General features: G+C 47.1%; 1 protein-coding gene and 1 long non-coding RNA gene across 3 annotated transcripts; one reads left to right on the top strand and one right to left on the bottom strand.

Annotated features, from left to right (window-relative positions):
* Positions 1-3408: 3408 nt before the first annotated feature.
* Positions 3409-5768, bottom strand: LOC139033420 (uncharacterized). Its single transcript, XR_011485996.1, has 3 exons — positions 5532-5768; positions 4379-4597; positions 3409-4041 (listed from the first exon to the last, which is right to left on the bottom strand). It is a non-coding gene; the product is annotated as an uncharacterized lncRNA (long non-coding RNA).
* Positions 5769-6050: 282 nt separating this feature from the next.
* On the top strand, positions 6051-22274 carry LOC110122266 (prostaglandin E2 omega-hydroxylase CYP4F21-like). 2 transcript variants are annotated; one of them, XM_020869695.2, is made up of 13 exons: positions 6051-6129; positions 6492-6690; positions 8624-8768; positions 11505-11558; positions 11651-11778; positions 15568-15689; positions 16471-16741; positions 17679-17745; positions 18133-18262; positions 20701-20834; positions 20930-20994; positions 21176-21258; positions 21671-22274. In XM_020869695.2, exons 2-13 carry the CDS (start codon positions 6493-6495, stop codon positions 21843-21845), a joined length of 1572 nt encoding a protein of 523 aa, XP_020725354.2. In that variant the 5' UTR covers positions 6051-6129; position 6492; the 3' UTR covers positions 21846-22274. The 2 variants fall into 2 exon arrangements, with proteins under 2 accessions (XP_020725354.2, XP_070318685.1); XM_070462584.1 differs by lacking the exon at positions 6051-6129 and adding an exon at positions 6158-6246.
* Positions 22275-22685: the final 411 nt, after the last annotated feature.

Raw genomic sequence — 22685 nt, 5'->3', positions numbered from 1 at the left:
TCCCCTGGAGGAGGGAATGGCTTCCAACGCCAATAGGGCAGTTCTTCTAGGTCTTTCTTTACCTTCCGTCCTTTATCTCATTTCTTTGTTTACACCTGACCTTCCCTGTGGTTTTGTCACTCCGTGTCAGACTCTTTGCAGGTTGCAAACCCCATGGACTGTAGCTCACAAGGCTTCTCTGTCCATGGGATTCTCCATGGGATTCTCCAGGAGTGGATGGCCTTCCCTTCTCCAGAGGATCTTCCCGACCCAGGGATTGAACCCTGGTCTCCTGTATTGTGCAGATTCTTTACCATTTGAGCTACAGGGAAGTCTTTCCTACAGGGAAGACCTTCCCTAGGACCCTCCTCAATATGCATGCACATCTTTTCGCCAAAACGGATACCAATGCAGAGGCCTGGGGGAGGTTCAACAGTACCTGTTATGGGGCGACAATCTCTCCCTTATTGACCCTGTGCATGTGCAATGGGGGAGACTTCCTTGACCTCAGGAGTAATAGATTTGCTCATCTGATCACTTTGTTCTAGCAGAGCTCCTTCTTGCCATCAGCTCTGTCCTTGGAGTGCTAGGGAAAACAAAGTTGCAATTTACTCTGCTTGACAAAGTCCAGTTGCTCTGCCCAGGGACCATCTATTTCCTGCCTCAGCTCTAGAGAGATGCCAGGCCAATTCCTGGGAGATGTGTCTTCGTGGCAAGACAAAGTAAGAACTGCTCATCCATTTTATGTGCCAGCTGTCTCTTCTCAGGTGGCTTAGTGGTAATGAATCTGCCTGCTGAGGCAGGGTTTGATCACTGGCTTGGGAAGATCTCCCAAGAAGAGAAGGAAATGTCACCTCACTGCAGTATTCTTGCCTGGAAAAACCCCATGGACAGAGGAACCTGGTAGGCTACAGTACATAGAGTCCCAAGAAGTCAGACATAACTTAGTGACTAGACAACAACAATGTGCTCATTGTTCCAAACTCTTATCTCTTTTAAAAATTGTGTCTTAGTGATAGAAATTATAGCAGCTCAGTGTGGGTGATAAATGCATTAGAGCAGGGGCCCCCAACCCTTTTGGCACCAGGAACCAGTTTTACAAAAGGCAAATCTCCACTGAGGGGGTGGTGCGAGGGATGGGTTCAGGATGATTCATTTGCGTGATGTTTATTGTATACTTTATATGTCTATTATTATTACATTGTGGAATATAATGAAATAATTACACAACTTACCATAATACAGAATCAGTGAGAGCTCTGAGCTTGTTTTCCTGCAAGTAGATGGTCCCATCTAGAGGTGATGGGACAGCCATGAAAGTGAAAGTGAAAGTCGCTCAGTTGTGTCCGACTGTTTGTGACCCCATGGACACATATGGTCCATGGAATTCTCCAGGCCAGAAAACTGGAGTGGGTAGCCTTTTCCTTCTCCAGGGGATCTTCCCAACCCAGGGATTGAGCTCAGGTCTCCCACATTGCAGGTGGGTTCTTTACCAGCTGAGCCACAAGGGAAGCCTGGGATAGCCATGAGGAGTGACTAAATAAAGATGAAGCATTGCTGGCTTGCTCTCCCACCGCTCACATCCTACTGTGTGACCCAGTTCCTAACAAGCCAGGGACCAGTACTTGTCCATGGCCAGGGGATTGAGATTCTGCTTCCTCCAATTACACCACAGTGTGTGGATTCATCTGTTTTTTTTTTTTTCCCCAATGCATGCACAAAGTGTGCACACATACACACATGTTCCATGTTTATGAATGGAACCTTTACTCACATACCATTTCTGAAACATATTTTCCCCTATTCTCTTTGTCTATGTTTAATACAATGTTTGCAACCCTCTGTGAGATTCGATCAGCCTATTTAACACATATGAAGAAAGTGGTTCAGAGGGGTGACACCAAGTGACCAGAATAGCTGATCTGATACAGGCTTGCCCCCTGAACGGTTCTGGATGACGTAAGAACCCCTGGAGAAGACACAGTGGGTGAAGTGTTTTCAACACAAGCTGAGGTCATTTCATAAGCCAGGCTTCTGTGATTTGGCAGCTGAGATGTTTTCTGTTTGATGAAAAGCCACTGTGGATGCTCCAGCCTCCTCAGGTTCTGCACAGAATTTCTTCTCCCGAGTGTGATGCCTCCTGTGCTGCCTCCCCTTCCCCTTCTACCACCTGATCCAGGAGTCAGGGGGGCCAGGCCAGTAGACCCTGTCCTTGTGATGGCTGCAGAGACCTGCTGTGGCTTGAGTATTTGGTCCTGGCTACAGAAAGTTAGACACCCGCTTACAGCTTCGATATGGGGCTAGAATTTGCTCTGCACGTTGCCCTTAATAAGGATCAATTTATTGTTGTTTCATAGCTAAATCACATCTGACTCCTTGCAGTCCATGGATTGCAGCATTCCAGGCTCCTCTGTCCTCCACTACCTCCCGGAGTTTGCTCAAATTCATGTCCTTTGAGTCAGTAATGCCATCTAACCATCTCATCCTGTGCAGCCCCCTTCTCCTTTGTCTTCAGTCTTTCCCAGCGTCAGGGTCTTTTCCAACAAGTTGGGTTATTGCATCAGGTGGTCAAAGTATTAGAGCTTCAGTAACAATTCTTCCAATGACTACTCAGGATTGATTTCCTTTAGGATAGACTGGTTTGATCGCCTAGCTGTCCAAGGGAATCTCAAGAGTCTTCTCCAGCACCGTAGTTCAAAAGCATCAATTTTTCGGTGCTCAGCCTTCTTTATGGTCCAATTCTTACATCCATAAATGGCTACTGGAAAAACCATGCTTTGACTATACAAACCTTTGTCAGTAAAGTGGTATCTCTACTTTTTAATATGCTATCAAAGCTTACAGATAATTTTAATTTTAATTTCATGGCTGCAGTCACTGTTTGCGGTGATTTCGGAGGCCAAGAAAATAAAATCTGTCATTGCTTCTACCTTTTCTCCATCTATTTGCTATGAAGTAATGGGACCAGATGGTCAATCACGTGATATCAAAATTTAGCACAAATGTCAAAGGACAACACCCACTTGCCCTTTTGTGCAGCCTGGATGTTCCACCCAATGTCTGTTCTTGGAGGCTGCTGCTCCTCATTCAGTTCTCTGCCCACACTCACCCTTGGACTAAGGTAAGATGTTCTCCAGGCACATCACTCACCACTCTCTGACACATCCTTGTTGATTCATTCGATCATTGCCATCTCCTCACAAGATGTCAGCTCTTTGACAGCAGGGAAGATGTCTGCAGTGCTCACTGATTCATCTCCGTGCCTGAAATAGTGACCAGCATGTAACAATCATGGTTGTATGAACAGCTCTGAAGGTATAGATTTTTCTCTTTATATTATAACTGAAAATTGAAATTAGCAGGATGGAGGAAGGCACTGTGCTCCCTGTATCCTTTTCAGAATCCAGATTCAGGAGTCTTATGGCAACATTTCCTAAAACTTGAAGCAGTGTACACAGTTCCCCTGGATATCTACTTAGATGCAGTTCTGAGTCTGTGTTTCCACATGGGGGTTTCTGTATTTACTTGCAAACTCTCAGGTGATATGGTGGGATGGCAGTTGGAGGACCACACTTTGGGCAGCCTAGCCTTAGAACTGTCCAATGCAAACCTTTCTCTCTTTCCCAGTTTTGTAATGAGCATTATTATGTGTCAGGCTTTGCTGTCCCCTGTACTGTCCTATTTACCTAATTTGCTGGGGGGCTGGAGCAAGTTGCTTCACCTCTCTGAACCTCCAGTTCCTCTTCTGTAAAACTGGGCTCATGAACTTGATCTTCCAAAGCTGTTGGAAGATTACATCAATAACAATGACAACAAGCAGTGACTTTCATTTACTGACCCCTTCCTCTGTCTTATGTGTTCTACAAGCATTGTCTCTTTTAGTGATCCCTCCCATTTTCCTTGAGAGGTGATGCTAATGAAACACCCGCTTACATACAGGGAAGAAGGAGAGATTCGTGGTTCAGGCTACCCAGCATGAGGCCTGGGTCACAGCTTGTTTCCATCACATGTGTGACTCTGGGTGAGTCACTCACATAGTTTGCAGTCTCCGCTTCCTCAACTCTAAAATGAAAGCACAGAAAAAAGTTCATACACGAGAAGGCTTCAGACAGCTTCAGTGGGCCCTGCTGGTGAACGCTGGGTGGTGGTTGCCATTCCTGCTCTAGGCTTCCAGCCTATTCCTGGCCCAGAGTTGGTCTGCAGTGAGTTGAACCCCTCTAGGCACTGGGGCTCCTTCTATGTGTATGATGTCATTGCATGGTTTATCATATTCTGGCCTTGCTACTTAAACCCTGATGTAAATGGACCTGCCAGGAGGCAAAGTCTACCCCTGTGGAGGGGAAGGTCATTCTTGAGGGAGGATTCACCCCACACCCCTGAGAACATTATGGCCCTCCACCTGAATCTCCCAGCCGGTGTTGAGGGGAAGGACGTTTGGAGCCTTCCTAGCATTCCACCAGTTTCAGGACAGTCCTTCCCCCCACTCTCCTGCTGAGTTTCTTTGCCAGGCGCTCCATCCTTCAAGTTCTCTGTCATCTGAGACCACACCACAGGACAGTTCTGGACAGGATCAAGGAAGGACCAAGAGGGGAACAGCAGATCCACTGGGTGGTTCATCCTGGATGTGGGAAGATGATTCACATGATGATACGAGGACCTCAAGATATCTCCCCACTGCAGTGACCATATTGGCCGAGAACTCACCATTATCAATGCCCCCAGATTAGTAGGGTGTCATCCCTTATGAATGGGAGTGGAACAATATAGCAGAGGAGAAAGGCTTAGGCTTGGTGGTATGACAGACCTGGCTTCTTTCCAGCTCTGCAACTTAGGTTAGAGCTTAACCTCTATGAACCTCAGCTTACTCTTTTGTTAAATAGGTATCCTCCTTTCTGCCATCACTTTGGCCCCTCTGCCTGACCCCAGGGTGCTGGCCCAGAGCCCTGAGGGGCTGTAAGAACATCCTGCATACAGTGGGGTTACTGTATGTAGAGCACTGGACACACAGTAGGCATACTATACACAGAGTCCTCAGCACACAATAGCTGTGTTTTACATAGATTGTCAAACACACAGTAGGTGTTCTTTACATACCACACCTAACACATAGTAGGTGTGCCTTGTGTAGGGACTCAGCACTTAGTAGGCATGCCTTGTGGAGAATCTTTCAGTACGCTGTAGGCATGTGGAACACCTGGCATCCAGTAGGCAGGACTTATGCAGAGTCCTTGGCACACAGTAGGTGCACTTTCAGTAGCCCATCCAGAACATAGCAGGCACGCTTTATGTAGAGCTCCTGACATACTGTAGGCATGCTTTCTGAGGGAACCAGCACACGGCACACACTCATACACAGGTGTCACACAGAGTTGTCTCCTTTATGCAAACCTTATTTCAGGGTCTCATCCAACAGCCCATTTCCCAGATAGCAAGGCTGAGACCAGAGAGGGTCTGCAAAGCCCACAGTGTGAATGAGGGTGGGTCAGAACTCCACTCCCAGCTCTGCCTCTTCTGTGTGCATACTGTGCTCTCCAGGTCCCTTGCAGCCTTACCCTTCATGTCTCAAGATGCCCTCTTCCAACTGAGTCCTTTATTGCCTTGTAATTCTCAGCTGGGTGTGTTTCTCTGCTCCTGCTCCCAGCAGTCATGTCTCAACCCGGGCCCTGGGCTGCTGAGAGGCAGGACTTGAATTCTTGCCAGGCTGTGTGCCACCAGGAGGTCAGAGTTCAGGTCTCCGAGCTCCCTGTTTCTGTACCAAGAAACGTTATATGACGCCCTCCTGGCCCAGGCATGGAGAGGAGCCCTGGAAATGACTTCAGACAAGGCTGAGCTAGGCGCTGCTTGTGTGATACCTGAATGTTCGTGCTTTTCTCTGCTACACGGTGCTTAGAGCAGCAGGTGTGGCTGCCCCACAGTTTGCCCATTTGGGATGTGATGAGTCCTGAGCATCCAGTGTACAAAGTGTGACCCTGAACTTGTTCACAGGCCTCACCCTTTATTTGGACAGCCTCCAGGTAGGGAGGAGATAAGCAGGCAGCAAGGATTGGCTGGCTTAGTATGAACCCTGGCAGTTTTTTCGAGTCAGGGTCAGACCAAGCCTTCCCAGGAGGAGGAGGGGAGTTGTGCAGCACAAGCCGAACTTGGCAGAAGGTGACAGGCTGGGGGTCAGGGGGCTGGGGGGCCTGGCCTGGGGTGGGAAAGGCCACTGTTCTAGGCAGGGTGGCTCCAGGGGACAAGCTGGTCTGGGAGATGAGTGGACGTCAGGAGGTAACTAACACACAAACATTCTATGTGTCTTTCTGTCTGTCTCTGTCTCGGATTCTCCCTCTCACCCTGACTTTCCCTCTTTGAGCCCCTGTCTGCCCATATCTGAGCCTGTCTTGCCCCATCCCCAGCACTCACCATGCTCCTCACTCCCTTGCTCCTCTCCATTTATCTCTGCCTCACAGCTCACCATCATTGCCTCTTCTATCACCCTCAGGAGCTCACACTTCACCCCATTTGCCCCACAGGATGCTGGAGCTGAGCCTATTCAGGCTGGGACTCGGGCCAGTGGCAGCCTCCCCATGGCTGCTGCTGCTGCTGGTCGGGGCCTCCTGGCTCCTGGCCCGCATCCTGGCCTGGACATACACCTTCTACAACAACTCTCGCCGCCTCCGATGTTTCCCGCAGCCCCCAAAACTGAACTGGTTCTTGGCTCACATGGACCTGGTGAGTGTGGGCAGCAGGATGGGTCTGCGGGATCAGGGTGGATGGGCTTCCTGAGGGTCAGGAATGGGGCTCAGGTTTGGGGGTGGGTTCTAAGGCAGAAGAGAAGCCAGGGAGGCCAGGGAGCCCCCTCTTCCTCACTCACTCATTCCTCTGCTCTGCCCTCAAGACGTTCCCCACATCCTGTCCTTCCAGCCCTAGTCTGTTTTGGGGCCCATTTCCTGCCTGACTTCCACACATTAGTGCACCTCTGAGGCCGGGCTGCACAGAGCCTGGTCTCCTGGCCTCTCCAGTCTCCATGGTGACCTTGAGACCTCCTCAAGGGTGCTGTCCAGGGTCTGCTCTGCTTGTGGTCCATTTCCTGTGTCTTTTCATTCTGGGTTACAGCTGTCCCACAGGAACTGGCTATCACCTGCCCACCCCCACCTATAGGACCACAGCTCCCCATACCTTCTCTGTCCCAGGATCCCGTCCTCTAATCTCACCTTCCCTCCTCCCAAGATATCACAGTGGGCTCAAAGCCCAACCTGGATAAAGTTCACTTCCTCTTTAAGAAGCCCTCTTAGACCTCCCCATCCTCCATGCTTGCCAGCTTTGTGCCCCAGACTTTGATCTTTGAATTGGTTCTGCTTATGATTAATTAAACAGTCAGTTGTCCAATTACATATTAATTGCCTTCCAGTTTGATGCTAGTTCTGGGGATCCGGCACTACAGTGTCTCCTCCAGGGCTGGCATAATGGAGCCAGTATTAAGCATGCAAAATAAATGTTTGGTTATCTAGGTGATGAACTTGCCATCACCTTCTTCTGTCAAGGTCAAAGGAATGAGTACCCAGCTCTTCCCATCTAACAGCCCGCCGAGAGATGAGAACATTGTTTTCTTTCCTGTCTGGGATGAGAACTACAACTTGAGGGAGGACTTACTGCAATTTTACTGTTCAGAAGCCCAGAACAAGGGGCACTCCAAAGCTTGCTGTGCAGATTTCCTGAGAGTCTGGGTCTAGAAATGGACTCTGCAAGCCCTGGAGATAATAGGAATATTAAAAAATTACTGCAGTTCTGCCCTTCCCTCCAAGGGCTTGGCTGTGTGGTATGGTCTTGATCACTTTTCCTTCCTGCGGCTCCTCTTACTGTGTGACCTTGGCTGAGTCACTCTCTGTCTGGACCAGTCTCACCAAGTGCACTGAACCCTCACCTGAGATCCTTGGGGAGAGGGGAACAAAGCCCGAAAGTAAAAGTGACTTACATTCACCTGCCTAGAGCACCTGGAGCACTTGGGGGTATTTGTCAAGCTTGAATGGAGCATCCTGATGGAGGTGATGCTTCTCCAGGAGCATCATCTTCTTCCCGTTGGGTTGCATGTGGTGTCAGTTTCCTCCTCTATAAGTGGCACGATTGAAAGTCATATCCCTAGGTTGCAGGGGAATAGACAGACAGGATGCACTCGGCACAGAGCCTAGCCAATAGAGGAGGTTTGTAGGTCTGAGTTGCTTTCCTGATTAATGTCTGTCCCTTGGGATCTGCCAGGGCTGGAAGGTCCCAGGTCTGCAGACCCTTTGCTGTGCAAGGATCTGGAGGCCACGTGGACCATCCAGATTATGAAAGGATGTGGGACCCAAACCTAGGGAGAAGTCCTGAGGCCACCCTGCACCCACAAACCTCCCCCATAGGGATCTCTTGTAGGCACTCCTGGGACTGAGACCACTCCCAGGACATGAAAAATCTGACTTCTCAAGCCAAGGTCAGCCTCCCTAAGGGTAGAGAGCCTGTCTTTTCCCTGTGTCCTGGGGTACATCCTTGGGACTTGGAGATGCTCCAGGTCCCTTCTGCCCCCAGAGAAGGAGGAAGCAGAGATTCTCTCCATCCGTACAGAATCTGGCACACTGTCCACTGCAGTGGCTCCACCTGGGAAGTGATGGTCCTTTCTTGCTTTCAGGTGCCCCCCACGGAGCAGGGCCTGATCAACTTGACTCAGATGGCGGCCAACTACCCCCATGGATATTTGCTCTGGTTTGGCCCCATTATCCCCATGGTTGTCTTCTGCCACCCTGACATGCTCCGGAGCATCACCAATGCCTCAGGTACCCAGGCAGAGCTTGTGGTGGTGGGTGCCATGAAACATCTGAGGGATTCTAGCTCCTCCTTGCCAACATTTGATGTGGCCCCTGCAGGACCCTGGCCCCTCCTCCCCTCTTCTTGCTCAGCCATTTCCTCCTTTCTTTCATATATTCATCAACCCCCATTTCACTGTCTTCTTCTTCCTCACACTGTTATCTATACCCCACTCTGGTGCTCTGCTAAAAGATGTTCCCAATCTCAGGACTCAGATCTGGAACAGGATATCCCTGACCTGGTGTGGTTGGTCAGGAATCGGCTGGAGGGAGATGGGCTGTGAAACCCAAGAAGAAGCAAGGTTCTCTGTCGGGGCATGTTGGAAGGCTTTCTGGAAAAGGAGGTGCTGGATCTGGAACAAGGAACAGATATATTTGAAAGCAGAGGGTAGAGCAATGCAGTGGGCATCCATAGCATCCCAGACCCCCTGGCAGGTCTGCCCTCAGTCTCACTCATCCCCAGATCCCCAGCAATGAAAGCTTACATCTGGCGCATGATCTGGGCTGCTATTTTTGTGACATCTACCTCTCCAATGGGTCGGCTTCTTGACCGTATGCTGTGGCTCAGCCACTTCTAATTCAAGGCCTTCCTTCTCCAGTGCCCAGGAATCTCCCTGAGGAGACACTACCCTATCCCACCCTGGCTCCCTCACTTTGTCCCCTGCCCCTTCCATCCACAGACAGACCAGGCAAGCAGGGGAATGGACAGCTTCTGACAGAGACCTGGTTTCTGACACCAGATTGCTGAGTGACTCTGCGAAGGGCCCTAGCTCTCTCTGGCCTGCTGAAGTTTCTTTCAGCTGTTAGTGGAGGAAACTCAACCCTGTATGATCTATTCAAAGAAAGAGTATCCATTGACTGTAAACTCCAAAGAAGTTGTCTTCAGGACAGCTGGATCTGGGTCTTAAAATGTCATCAGAAATCTGTTTTCATCGTTCAGTTCTGTGTTCATCTGTGATGGCTTCCCTCTTATCCTGGTAAGATTGAATCCCCCAAGCTCAACCCTCATGGAAAAGTGAACTCATTAAAAACAGTTTTAGAAAAAGTTGAAGATTCTTTTTAATTTGCTTGGCTTGGGTCATAGGACCAATTTCCGTGTTCCTGAGACTCTAACTGCATGTCTTGGCAGGCACAGGGTTATCTGAGCTATTGTTTTAGGGTCAGAGCAGTTCAGTGGTTAAGAACTCAGACCCTGGATTCAGGCACACCTGGCCTCATGTGTCAGGCATAGTATCTGTGAAACTGTGGGCAAGTCATTTCTTTATTCAGAGCCTCAGTTTCCTTATCTGGAAAGAGATTGAACATGGTGTCTGGGATCCACACAGGGCAAGACCCTTCCTATCCCTGCACCTGAAGGGACACCCAACTGTCCTTTATGGAGGGTGTAGGGAAGGAGCCTGAGAAAGTGTGAGGACAGAGGAGCAGCTGCTGAAATTGACTCATCGCTTCAGGTATGGCTCTCTGCCCTACAAGTGCTCCCCTCTGGCAGCCTAGAAGAGCGTGAATTAGGTCCTATCTGTTCCTCTCCAGATTCAGAGCTGGGAGGAAGGTCTCCTGTACACACAGGGCCTGGCCAGCACCTATGGGGATGCGTGCTGCTGGTTGGTGAGGCCCTGGCACGTGATCATCCGCACCTTCCACTCCACCCGCATCAAGCCTGTGCTCTTTGCTCCAGGTAGATGCTTGGCCACAGCTTGTCACCTGTCATGGTCTGTGTTGCCTCTAATTGGGTGGCTGACCATGATGCAGACAGTGGGGGTGTGTGGCCAGGGTACCACTGTTTCTCACTGCAGAATCCCACCTGCATGACCTCCAGTCATGTCTGTGCAGTGTCTGTTGTGTGGCTACATCTGGTCACATTTATGTATCCACACGGATTCTGGTTACAACTGGTGTATGTTACACCTGGTGACACCTGGTATATTTTATTCCTGAACTCAGAGATGTTCTCAGTCATGTCTGGAGCTCATCTGTGGCCAAGGACATTTGAGGCATCTAGGAGTCTCTCCGGTTCTTATCTGAAATGTCGTTAGAGATTGTCTGACTCTCCTGTTGATCACTCCTGGGCCACATGTGGGGTTTGCCTCAGGTCTGGGGCTCAGGGTTGCTTTGAGAAATGCCTGCGACCTTCTGTGAATCCTGCCTGTTTTGGGTCTTAAGGTATGCCTGGATCACACTTGGTTCATGTCTGTGAGATCAGTGTATTCAAGCCCTGTCTGGAGCCTGTCTGGGGCACCCTGGGATCAGGTCAGATGGTCTTCAGGTGCACGGCAGAGCTGTTGCATCACGTCAGGTTGTGTCCCGCATGTTGGGGCCATGTCAGATGTCTCAGGAGAGGTCCTAGTGCTGGGGCAGGTGTGATGTCCTTGGTCCCTGTAAAGGTGTTTTGTAGAGGGCTGGGTTTTGCTTCCATGTCAGAATGTGTTGGACTCTGTAGGCCATGTCAAGGAATGTTGGGGCATGTCATGTTATTCTGGGCTGTATCTAAGCACTGTGAGTGTGTCTATGGGCTCTGCCTTTGCTCTGTTCTGTGCTGCGGCCTAGTCTGGTCCCTTCTCCCCTCACAGCTTCCTGTGCTCTTGGTCCCATTCTGCTGTGTTGGAGTTGGAAGGGGAATGCAGATTCCTGGCTGGAAGCCTCGACCCCCCATCAAAAGTCCCTCTCCTCTGCATCTACCTGACCCCTGATTGTCTTTACTCATTTCAGCTGCCATTGCACCCAAGGACATGCAGTTCTATGACACTCTAAAACCCTGGCTTGGTGAGTAACTGTGAGTGAAGGGGATTGGGGATGACCGTGGAGATCCAGGGGAAGGTCTTCCTTTGCCCACTCCCCATGGCTGTCTCTGCTAGGGGATGGGCTCCTGCTGAGTGCTGGTGACAAGTGGAACAGCCACCGTCGCATGCTGACACCTGCCTTCCACTTCAATATCCTGAAGCCCTATATGAAGATTTTCACCAAGAGCGCAGAGATCATGCACGTGAGTCTCTTGAACCCAGGGTCCCAGCTGGAGTCTTGAGGATAATGGGGACTCAGGAACGTTTTGTTTGGAATTCTGGATCTTCCAGTTGACTTTGAGGCCATTGTTCTTCCTCCTGAACCTTAGTTTCCTTGGCTGATAAATAAGCATAATGTGAGCATTGCTTTGCAAAGTGGTCAACATAATGTAATGAAGCCATGTTCCTGACACGTAGTAGGTGCTCAGAATGTGTTAGCTTCTCTTTTTCTTCACAGAAGCCTTGGAATCTTGAGACATATTTTAGGAAAATAATGAATGTTGTATAGTAGTTATTCTGGAGTAACGAATCACTTAAAAACAATAACATGAAAGTGAAAGTCACTCAGTTGTGTCTGAGTCTTTGTGACTCCATGCAGTCCATGGAGTTCTCCAGACCTGAATACTGGAGTAGGTAGCCTTTCCCTTCTCCAGGGGGTCTTCCCAACCCAGGGCTTGAACCCAGGTCTCCCGCATTGTAGGCGGATTCTTTACCAGCTGAGCCACCAGGGAAGCCCAAGAATACTGGAATGGGTAGCCTATCCCTTCTCAGCTGATCTCAGATTGTTTCACCCAGGTCAAATGGACTTCCTTTTATGCGATTCTCTCCCTAGAAGACATTTCAGGTTTGTTCACCGGCAGAAGCAATGTTCCAACAGACTGAGAATAAACTGCAATGCCCTTTTATTTTTATTTTACTTTTTAAGTGGAGTTTAATTGCTTTACAATGTCGTGTCAGCTTCTGCCATACTTCAATGCTAATCAGTCACATATAGCAGCTTCCCCCAGCTATCCATTTTACACATAAGAGTATATATATACATTAATGCTACTTTCTGAATTTGTTACACTCCCTCTTCTCCCTGCTGTGTTCAAGAGTCCGTTCTCTATATCTGAATCTCCATTCCTGCCCTGCAATTAGGTTCATCAGCGCCATTTTTCTAGATTCCATGAAAAGTGAAAGTGATAGTCTCTCAGTTGTGTCCAATTCTTTATGACCCCATGGACTGTAGCCCATAGGCTCCTCTGTCCATGCAACTCTCCAGGCAATACTGGAGTGGGTTGCCATTCCCTTCTCTGGGAGTCTCACTGACCCAGGGATTGAACCTGGGTCTCCTTTCATTGCATGTGGATTCTTTAATGTTTGAGTCACTAGGGAAGCAAATTCCAAGTATAACGAACTATTTTTTTTCTCTTGGCCAATATAAGACTTACTTCACTCAGTGTAACAGTCTCTAGATTCATCCACCTCAGTACAGCTGACACACATTTGTTCCTCTTGATGACTAAGTACACTGTGCCTATGTACATATGCACCACAATCTCTTAATCCATTCATTTTTCAATGGGCATTTAGGTTGTTTTCATATCCTGGCTATTGTAAACAGTGCAGCAACAAACATTAGGGTATATGTGACTTTTTGAACTATGATTTTCTCAAGATATTTGCTTAGTATTCCTGGCTTTTTAAAGAAATCTCCATACTGCGCTCCACAGTGGCTGTATCAATCTATAGTCACACCAATAGTGCAAGAGGATTTCCTTTTCTCCACATCCTCTCCAGCATTTATTGTTTGAACATTTTTGATGGTGGACATTCTAACTGGTGTGAGGTGGTACCTCATTTTAGTTTTGATTTGCATTTCTCTAACAATGAGCAATGCTGAGCACCCTTTTCATGTGTTTATTGGCCACCTGTATGTCTTCGGAGAAATTTCTCTTGAGGTCCTCTGCCCATTTTTTGATTGTGTTTTTTGTTTTTCTGATATTGAGCTGCATGGGCTGCTTGTATATTTTGGAGATTAATCCTTTGTCAGTTTCTTTATTTGCAATTATTTTCTGCCATTCTGAGGGTTGTGTTTTTACATTATACCAGATGGACCTAATTGATATCTACAGGACAACCTTTCCAAAAGCAACAGAATACATTTTTTTCCATCTCAAGTGCACATGTGATCCAGGATAGATCACATCTTGGGTCACAAATCAAGCCTTAGTAAATTTAAGAAAATTGAAATTGTATCAAGTATTTTTTCTGACCCCTATGCTATGTGGTTAGATATCAATTATAGGAAAAAACTGCAAAAAACACAAACACAATTAAGAAAACCTAGAAACCAATGACATTGAAAACACAACAACTCAAAATCTATGTGATGCAGCAAAAACAGTTCTAAGAACTGCTTTTCAAGCCTACCTCAAAAAATAAGAAAAATATCAAATAAACAACCTAACATTACACCTAAAGCAAATAGAAAGGAAGAACAACAAACCCCCAAAGTTAGTGGAAGGAAAGAAATCATAGAGATTGGAGCTGAAATAAAAAAGAAATGAAGAAAAAAGTACCAAGGAGCAACAAAACTAAAGGTGATTCTTTGAGAAGATAAATAAAATTGATAAACCATTAGCTCAGGAAAGAAGAGAGAAGACTCAGATTGATAAAATTAGAATTGAAAAAGAAGTTACAACAGACAATGCAGAAATACAATGCCTTTTGGGGTCTTGGTTTGGGATACCCTGAAAGTGAAAGTCACTCAGTTGTGCCCGACTCTTTGCAACCCCATAGACTATACAGTCCATGGAATTCTCTAGGCCAGCATACTGGAGTGGGTAGCCTTTTCCTTCTCCAGGGGATCTTCCCAACCCAGGGATTGAACCCAAGTCTCTCACATTGCAGGTGGATTCTTTACCAGCTGAGCTACAATGGAAGCCCAAGAATACTGGAGTGGGTAGCCTATCCCTTCTCCAGTAGATCTTCCCAACAGAATTGAACTGGGGTCTCCTGCATTGCAGGTGGATTCTTTACCAACTGAACTATCAGGGAAGCCCATGGGGCACCCTGGTCATCATTTTTCTCAGGTTATTGGCCAAAGCAGGTCCAAGGCTAACTCAGAATCAAAGAATGGTGAAATAAGCTCCATGCCCTATTATAATCTACTGAAAAATCTCATTGCAAAGGGTGATTCCATATATATATATATAGAATTGAAGAACTAAAGGATTTTATGAAGTGCTTGGGATTTTTCTATGCTTGCAAACGGACAAGTGAGCTTGTTACTGTTTCCTGGATTCTGCCATTAGACATGAGAGTCCTGAGTCACAGAAAGAGGGCAGTTTATTCCTCTTGGCTCAATAAATGACATGTGCTTCCTGCTGGTTTGTATTCTCCCTCCAAGTAATCAAAGTCCATGAGGATGACACAGGTGGGCTTCAACTGGTGCCTGCTCATGTAGTATGTTGTATTACAGTGGGGGGAAATACTAGGTTTAGGGGCTCTATGACTTTTAGAACTAGAAGCAAGGCTGATATTTTCCCAGGAGGACACATTACCTCACTCCTCAAGGTTGTTTACTACACACACAACTCTGAGAAATGGCCCAGGTAAAGAACATCAGGGTCTTCCAATTTTTTTTTAGTATATCAAGCAAGAATATGCAGAGATACTCAGGGCCCATGGAGAACTATCTTTCTCAACATAGGGGGCAGTTTCCTAATCAGCTTTTAACAATGAAGATGATGAAAGCAAGATTTATTGATCATGGGATTCATGTCATAAATTGATCAAAAATATATAAAGAGCAAGAGGCTGAGTCAAGATTTAAATCCAGATCTCTTGACTTCCAGTGATGAGAACTTCATGTTCTACAACAGCTTGCACTTCCACTCAAGCCTGATGCTCCCTGGGGATGGTCCTGGAACCAAGAGGCAGGGTCTTAGGGGAGTCCACCCAGGTGGTTGCAAAGGGGCCCCAGCTCTGTCTCCTTCTCTGACCAGGCCAAGTGGGAGCGCCTGGTCACAGAGGGCCACACCCATCTGGACATGTTTGAACACATCAGCCTCCTGACCCTGGACAGTCTGCAGAAATGTGTCTTCAGTTTTGACAGCAATTGCCAAGAGTGAGTTTCATCGCTGGGCCTGGGAACATGAGTCATAGACCCAAGGTAGTAGATGGGGGAGGAAGGACTGACCAGGGCAATTGGATGGGCCTTCCTGGAGGTGGTGGCTCAGAGCCGGACAATCCAGGACAAGAAATGGAAAGAGAAGGAGCTATCCTTTCAGGTAGGTAGAACCCTTTGATAAAGGCCAGGAGGGTAGGATGAAAAAAGAATGTGCAACAGTGAGGAGACACCATGAAAGTAAGGTTGGAGGACTGAGAAGGCAATATCTTAATGGAATTCTGAAGTCGGGCTAAGAAGATAGGAACTTTATTTGAGGTTTCCTGGGAGCTATGGAAGGTGTTTAAGCACATGAAGGTATTGGTTAAAATTGAGCTTGGACATCTGACTCAAGAGAATCCAATAGTCATGTAGACACTGGATGGCGTTGACACTAGATGTAAGGAGACTAAGGAAGGGGCTGGGCCATTGACCAGCTGGGAAAGGATAAGGTCTGAGCCGAGTGGATGGTATGGGGAAGGAGAAGGGGCAGCTACTGGGTGAGAGAGAAATAAGAGAAGCATGGTATCCAAGCTGTGCTCTGGGTGCCTGAGGCATGGAGGCAGCTCACTGAGATAGGATGGGTGTTGAGAAGAGTCTGAAGAGTCACATCTTCTGGCTCATCCCCACCCTGTATCTGTAGGTCATCTGTTATTGAAGCCTCAATTCCTGAAAGGAGATAGACCTCGGCTTCTGGGCTTCAGGTTTTAAGTTGTTGCTTCCTTTATGCGCTCTTCCTCAGGAAGCCCAGCAAATATATCACCGCCATCTTAGAGCTCAGTGCTCTTGTGTCAAAAAGAAACCAACAGCTCTTCCGGTACATGGACTTCCTGTACTACCTCACCCCAGATGGGCGGCGCTTCCGCGAGGCCTGCCGCCTGGTGCACGACTTCACAGATGCCGTCATCCAGGAGCGGCGCCACACTCTCCCCAAGGAGAATATTGATGACTTCCTCAAGGCCAAGGCAAAGACCAAGACTTTAGACTTCATTGATGTGCTTCTGCTGACCAAGGTGGGTTCCTCTGGGACCTGAGTTCAAGAGGTAGAAGGGACTTTGATCTGATCAAATAATTTGAATGGGATGCAGAGGGTCCTGGGGAGCCGTGGAAGGTGCTTGCAGAAGGGAGGGATGGGTCAGGGATGTTTTAGAGATGATCATGTGCAATGTAGCCTGTAGGGGCTGCTAAGTCTGAAATTGTGAAGGGCCTGTGATTTGACTCTAATGCAAACTGAGAAGTCAGTCTACCACTGAGGTAGACTCTACATATATGTACAGAATCTATATATCTATATATCTATCTATATATCTATATATCTATATCTATCTATCTATCGATCTATCTATCTATCTATCTATCTATCTATCTATCTATCTATACAGAATCCTGGAGCAGAGTAGCACATTTATTTCTCATAGCCATAATAGTAGCCTGAGTAGAATTGCAGCTCTGGCTCCCCATTCCCAAATGCCTATGAGCACACCATGATGCTTTTTTTGTACATCAGCCATGCTTGGATCACAGTACAAGTACCTCTAGATTTTGACATTTGGAACTTATACAGGGCAATTGATACATCAGTCCCTCTCTCCATAGAAGAAAGATTATTCTGGAGCTTAAACAAATACTCTGGTGAGAAGGCAAATTCTACAGGTTGTAACCCAGGTTGCCAGAAACTTTTTGCAGAAATCCACTGTCATGTATAAACATGAAAATATAAACATGAAAATATTTTCAAATCACTGATTCCTCTCACCAGGGACAACACAGTAGAGAAAGATGTTAAGGAGGAGGCCTGTGGAATATGGCCTCTAGTGACAGGCTGAGCAAAGGATTTCTAGGGCTTCAGGTTGGGATTGGGTTCCTATATGCAGTTTTAGAGATTGTCTCACATTACACTCAGGGGTCCTCAGAACTAATGTGATTCTGTGGATCTTGCTTTCTCTGCAGGATGAAGATGGGAAGGGATTGTCAGATGAAGATATCCGGGCTGAAGCTGACACCTTCATGTTTGAGGGTGAGGGTCCCAATTTGGGGCTACAGAAAGGGAGGAAACTTGCTGAATTGACCCTGGACTACGCCATCCCTCCCCATCCTCCACATAGGCCTTAATGCAAGGGAGCTGTCCATGCTCTAGTACTGAAGTAACCCAGAGACCCAAGTGGTTCTGGATGCCCCTCAGTCCATGATGCCACAGCCAATGGCCTCTCCTGAGTCCTACACAACCTTGAAAAACACTCAGAATACAAGGAGAGGGCAGAGTCTCTCTCTCCCAGGGACTTGGTGTGTGGACCCTGGGCTACCTCATCCCTACCAATTCCCCCATGGTCCATACTGTGAGGGTTCTGTTCACCTTTGGTGTTGAAGTAGCCCAGAGATCCAAGTCTTTCTGGATGCTACTCAGGCCATGACACCACAGCCAGTGGTCTCTCCTGGATCCTGTACAACCTTGCAAAGCACCAAGAATACCAGGAGCACTGCCGGCAAGAGGTGCAAGACCTTCTGAAGGACCGTGAGTCTAAAGAGATTGAATGGTGAGTTCAAGACCTCTTGGCCTTTTCCTGAACCCCTCTCCTTGGCTCTACTCCCTGGTTGGGGAAGAGAGAAAATCTTTTTGTTGATTCCTTCACTTAGTGGGAATAGGAACAGAGCCCAGAGGCAAGATCTAGTACTCAGCATGGATAGCAGGGCAAGCTGGCTCTTGGGACAAAAATTTGGATTCTGAGATAATTTGCAACAATGTATGAGGACAGATGATGACATTTGGCACATATTCAGTAAGTGAACTTCCCCTCCACTTCCTTAATTTTCTCTCTGAAATCACATGTTTTCAAACATCTTCACTCTGTAAGTGTTTCCTCATCTCCTTCCCCCTCTAGTTCCTCATATTATTTAGTCCTCTGGATCATCGAGAGAATAAAGTATTCAACTCTTATCCAGGGACACCTGCATCTTTCTTCACCCAGTCCCCATTTAGTAAACACTGCCACTCTGCCTCCCTATCCCTAGCTCTATACCATCTCCAATTCTTTCCAGCTTCTTTGCTGTCCTGGAGATTCAGAAAGGTCCCAGACACCCCCCAGTCTTTGCCTTTCAGGGGCTCTCAGCCTGATGCAGGCATAGTTTCAAGTCAGGACACTTCCAGTGTACATGGGCAGGCCTGGAGTTTAGGCTAAGAGGGACAAAGTTGAGGGTGGAAGGTCTCACGTGAGACCCTGAACATTGATGAGTAGATATTTGGGTGCATTTGAGATACAATTATGTCAGGAAGACATCAGGGAATAAATTAAGAACTAGGAGTAAGGGAGAAGAGAGAGAGGAAGGAAGGAGGGAGAGAGAGGCAGTTGTTGTGAATATATAATTGACCTGTGGGAAGCATATTATTTCATAATATTAATACACAGCATCCCAGAGCACGAGGCAGATATCCATTTTTGGGTATCCAAGTAATCTCCAGGCTTTTAATGGACCCTAAAATTTTAGCATAGAGATCATACTCACATGTTGTTAACTTAACCCTTAGATACCCTTGTTGCTATGGTGAACCATATAGTCTATTTAGATTGAAAAATATAAGTTTATTCGGATAATACACATTCACATTTCTTGATAAGTTGAATTCAGATACTTTATATCATGGAGATGGGAATGGCAACCCACTCCAGTATTCTTGCCGGGAGAATCCCATGGACAGAGGAGGCTGGCGGGCTACAGTCCATGGAGCCTCAGAGTCAGACATGACTGAGATACCAACACACACACACTGTGTATCATCACCATCATCTTTTCTTTTATTATCTCTTCTGACTGCTATTTCTAATAGAAAAACTAACAATTTATGTATAAAGCTTTCTTGTCCATAGCAAACAAGAGCAAATGCTAAATATTTAGTCTCTTATCATTAGGAAAAATAAAGGTTGTTTAATAAAAGCTCTGGGTCAACTGGGAGTGTATATAGAGAAAAGTTAATTCATCCTGCTTCTTGGGCCTTATAAAAAAATAACATCCACACGAATCAAAGATTTAAATGAAAAATAAAAAAGTCTTAAAGTCTGTAGGATAAACCATGAAAGGTTATTTTCTAGTTCCAGAATGTGCAAGGCCCTTTTGTGACACAAATTCCAAGAGATGTATAAGACATTGGTAAACATTACCTGAAATGAACAGCAGTGTGTATGGTATTCAGTATGTTGCTATATAATTTTTTTTAATGCAAAAATGTACCTCTGGAAGGATACATAAAAAATAATCACTAGGAAAACTGAGGAGGGGAAGTGAGTGCTGTTTGACTATATGGGGTTTGTCTGAAGTTTTCCAGTTTTGAGCTAGTTAATTGTATTAGCTATGAAGAATTTAAATCACCACACAGAAAGGGGGGGGGGGGATTTTTTAAAAAAATTCAGCATCCCCTTACTGGATCTTGTTTTCAATGTTTATAAAAGTTTTCCAGTGAATTCTCTTTTTTTCTAAATATAAAATCACTATCTGCAAAAAATGACACATTTACCCCACATTTCAAATGGCATTACCCTCTTCCCCTGCCGCCCTCCGCCATAAGTGTATTAGCTAGCATCTCTCGTCTTATAGTTACATAAGAGTAAACATTGAATCTGTTTCTTACTTATTTGTCTTCTGATTTTGTGGTCTTGCCATAAAAATATTTTATATTTACAAAATTGTAAAAGTTTCTATGGTTGACTTTTAGGTGAGTTGTTCAGAAAAATCTAAAAATATCTGGCTAAGTTACTTCTAGTACTTTTTTGATCCTGCATTTCTTCCTTCCTTCTTTCTTAAAGCTCATACTGAGTCATGATAGTCAAAGAAAGAGCTGTCTATATTTATGTATATGACTTAATCAATTTGGAGATATTTTATCCATCTGCGATTTTGTTTTAGGAAGAAGGATCTTAAGGAACAGTTGAGGAGTGTCTTTGCTTTTGTTCCCTGGATAATTGTCATGAGGTTTCCATAGGGATGACCTGGCCCAGTTGCCCTTCCTGACCATGTGCATCAAAGAGAGTCTGCGGTTGCACCCCCCAGTCACCAGCATCTCCCGCTGCTGTACCCAGGACATTGTGCTCCCAGATGGCCGGGTCATCCCCAAAGGTGCCCATAATGACTACAGGAGGAGGTTCCTGGTCAGAAAGAGGGGCCAATAAGGCAGGGAGACCTAGTCCTGACTGGTCCCTCCTGTTCCACAGGTGTTTCCTGCCTCATTGATATTTTCGGGACCCACCACAACCCATCTGTGTGGCCAGACCCTGAGGTGATGCCTCCCCCACACCCTACCTCCATCATCTTTGTCCATTTCCCTTTGGGGACCCAAGGAGGGCACAGGGTTCTGGCAAATCAGACATCACTCTGTCCCATTATACACATAAATGCCTCTCCAAGGATGGACGTCCTGGGAGATACCACCCAGTAACCCTGTCTTGTCTTGCCCCCAGGTCTATGACCCCTCCCGCTTCGACCCAGAAAACATCAAAGGGAGGTCACCTTTGGCTTTTATTCCCTTCTCAGCGGGTCCCAGGTGAGGACATTGGGCATTTGAGGTGGGAATGCGGTGGTGGGGGTGGCAGCATCTGGGACTGAGATTCCAGGCATGACTGTCAGGCAGGGAGGTGGGAAAAATGAAGATGGTCAGAGTTCTGGCTTTCCTTCCCTTCCCTGCCCTGGAGGTGACAGATAAACGTTTGGGGAATGGAGGTGGGCCCAAGGAGGGGCCTGCAGTGTGCTGAGAGCCCTTTCCTTCCCACGTCTGCGTTCAGAACTGGAATCTGGACCAGGCCCAGGGGATGTGCAAACCTATGTCGGGGGTCCTAGGCATTGTTAGGCTTCTCGGTCTCTGCAGATGGGGGTGGGGGTTGTGGGCCAGATTTCCGGCTTGGTGAGGCTGGGATGAAGGTCCAGGGAGTCGTCAGAGCCACCACTCCTGCCTGCAGGAACTGCATTGGGCAGACATTCGCTATGACTGAGATGAAAGCGATCTTGGCGCTCACCTTGCTGCGCTTCCGCATTCTGCCGGACAAGGAGCCGTGCCGGAAGCCAGAGCTGATCCTGCGCACCGAGGGCGGACTCTGGCTGCGGGTGGAGCCACTGAGCGCAGGCCAGCAATGACCCAGCACCTTCTCTCCTGGGATCCTCCCTGACCCTAGACACCTCACGTGGCAGATTGGAAATCAAACTTCGTGGTCACCTCTGCCCTAGTCTCGTCAAGAGACAGCAAGGAGCACATGGGGTCTGCTAGGTTCCAGGCAGGTGGGGGTTGCTGTGAACCTGGTGGCCTTTAGAAGGGCGGCTCAGGGGGGAGCTTGGATCCCAAGTGTAAGACTACTCATTAGGGAAGTCCAACTGCTTGATGCAGATAGGGTCGGATGACCTTGGATTTGCTCCCTGCCATGGTAATGTAAAGGTCGCCATCCCAGTCTGCCATTTACTAGTTGTTTGGCTTAAGAAAATTGTTTACCTCTCAGTTCCTTTATTACACACTGTAGCCACTTTACTGGGCTGTTGGGGAGACTGAATAAACAAGCATATGCAAAACGACTGACTCAGTATGTAGTAAGCATTAGTAATCAATAAGGGTTCATTTCCTCACTTCTTTCTGCATTGCTTTCTTAAATTTAAAATGTTTTAAAGTCATCATAGGTATATTTAAATTTAGGGACATGTGGAAGCAGTCCTCTGCTGCTTCAGAGGACTATCATTAGAAGATTCAGCAACTTCAAAATTCCCATATTTGCATCTATTGCAGTTTCAAAGGGCCTTGCTGTGATGCTGACCTGAAGTTGGGAACTGAAAAAAAATTTTTTTCCTATCATAGAGTCATGACACAGGACTTCATTTTCATCTGGATGTTTTAGGGAGTGGAGGCCAAGTGGGTGGAAGTGGATGGGGCAGGAGTGGGGTCACTTCCTTCAGCACTCGGGACAGCAGCTGCCTCAGGACTAGCCCCAC

This window comes from Odocoileus virginianus, chromosome 3 (assembly GCF_023699985.2).
Source record: "Odocoileus virginianus isolate 20LAN1187 ecotype Illinois chromosome 3, Ovbor_1.2, whole genome shotgun sequence".
Lineage (NCBI taxonomy): Eukaryota > Metazoa > Chordata > Mammalia > Artiodactyla > Cervidae > Odocoileus > Odocoileus virginianus.
The sequence above is the reverse complement of the archived record's forward strand: the minus strand, read 5'-3'. Positions and strand labels throughout refer to the sequence as shown.

Excerpts from the sequence above, each read along its gene's own strand:
- LOC110122266 (XM_020869695.2), top strand. The coding sequence starts at position 6,493 with ATGCTGGAGCTGAGCCTATTCAGGCTGGGACTCGGGCCAGTGGCAGCC. Across the intron at positions 20,835-20,929 it reads TGGCCGGGTCATCCCCAAAG|GTGTTTCCTGCCTCATTGAT; the intron begins GTGCCCATAATG and ends CCTGTTCCACAG. Across the intron at positions 21,259-21,670 it reads CCCTTCTCAGCGGGTCCCAG|GAACTGCATTGGGCAGACAT; the intron begins GTGAGGACATTG and ends TCCTGCCTGCAG.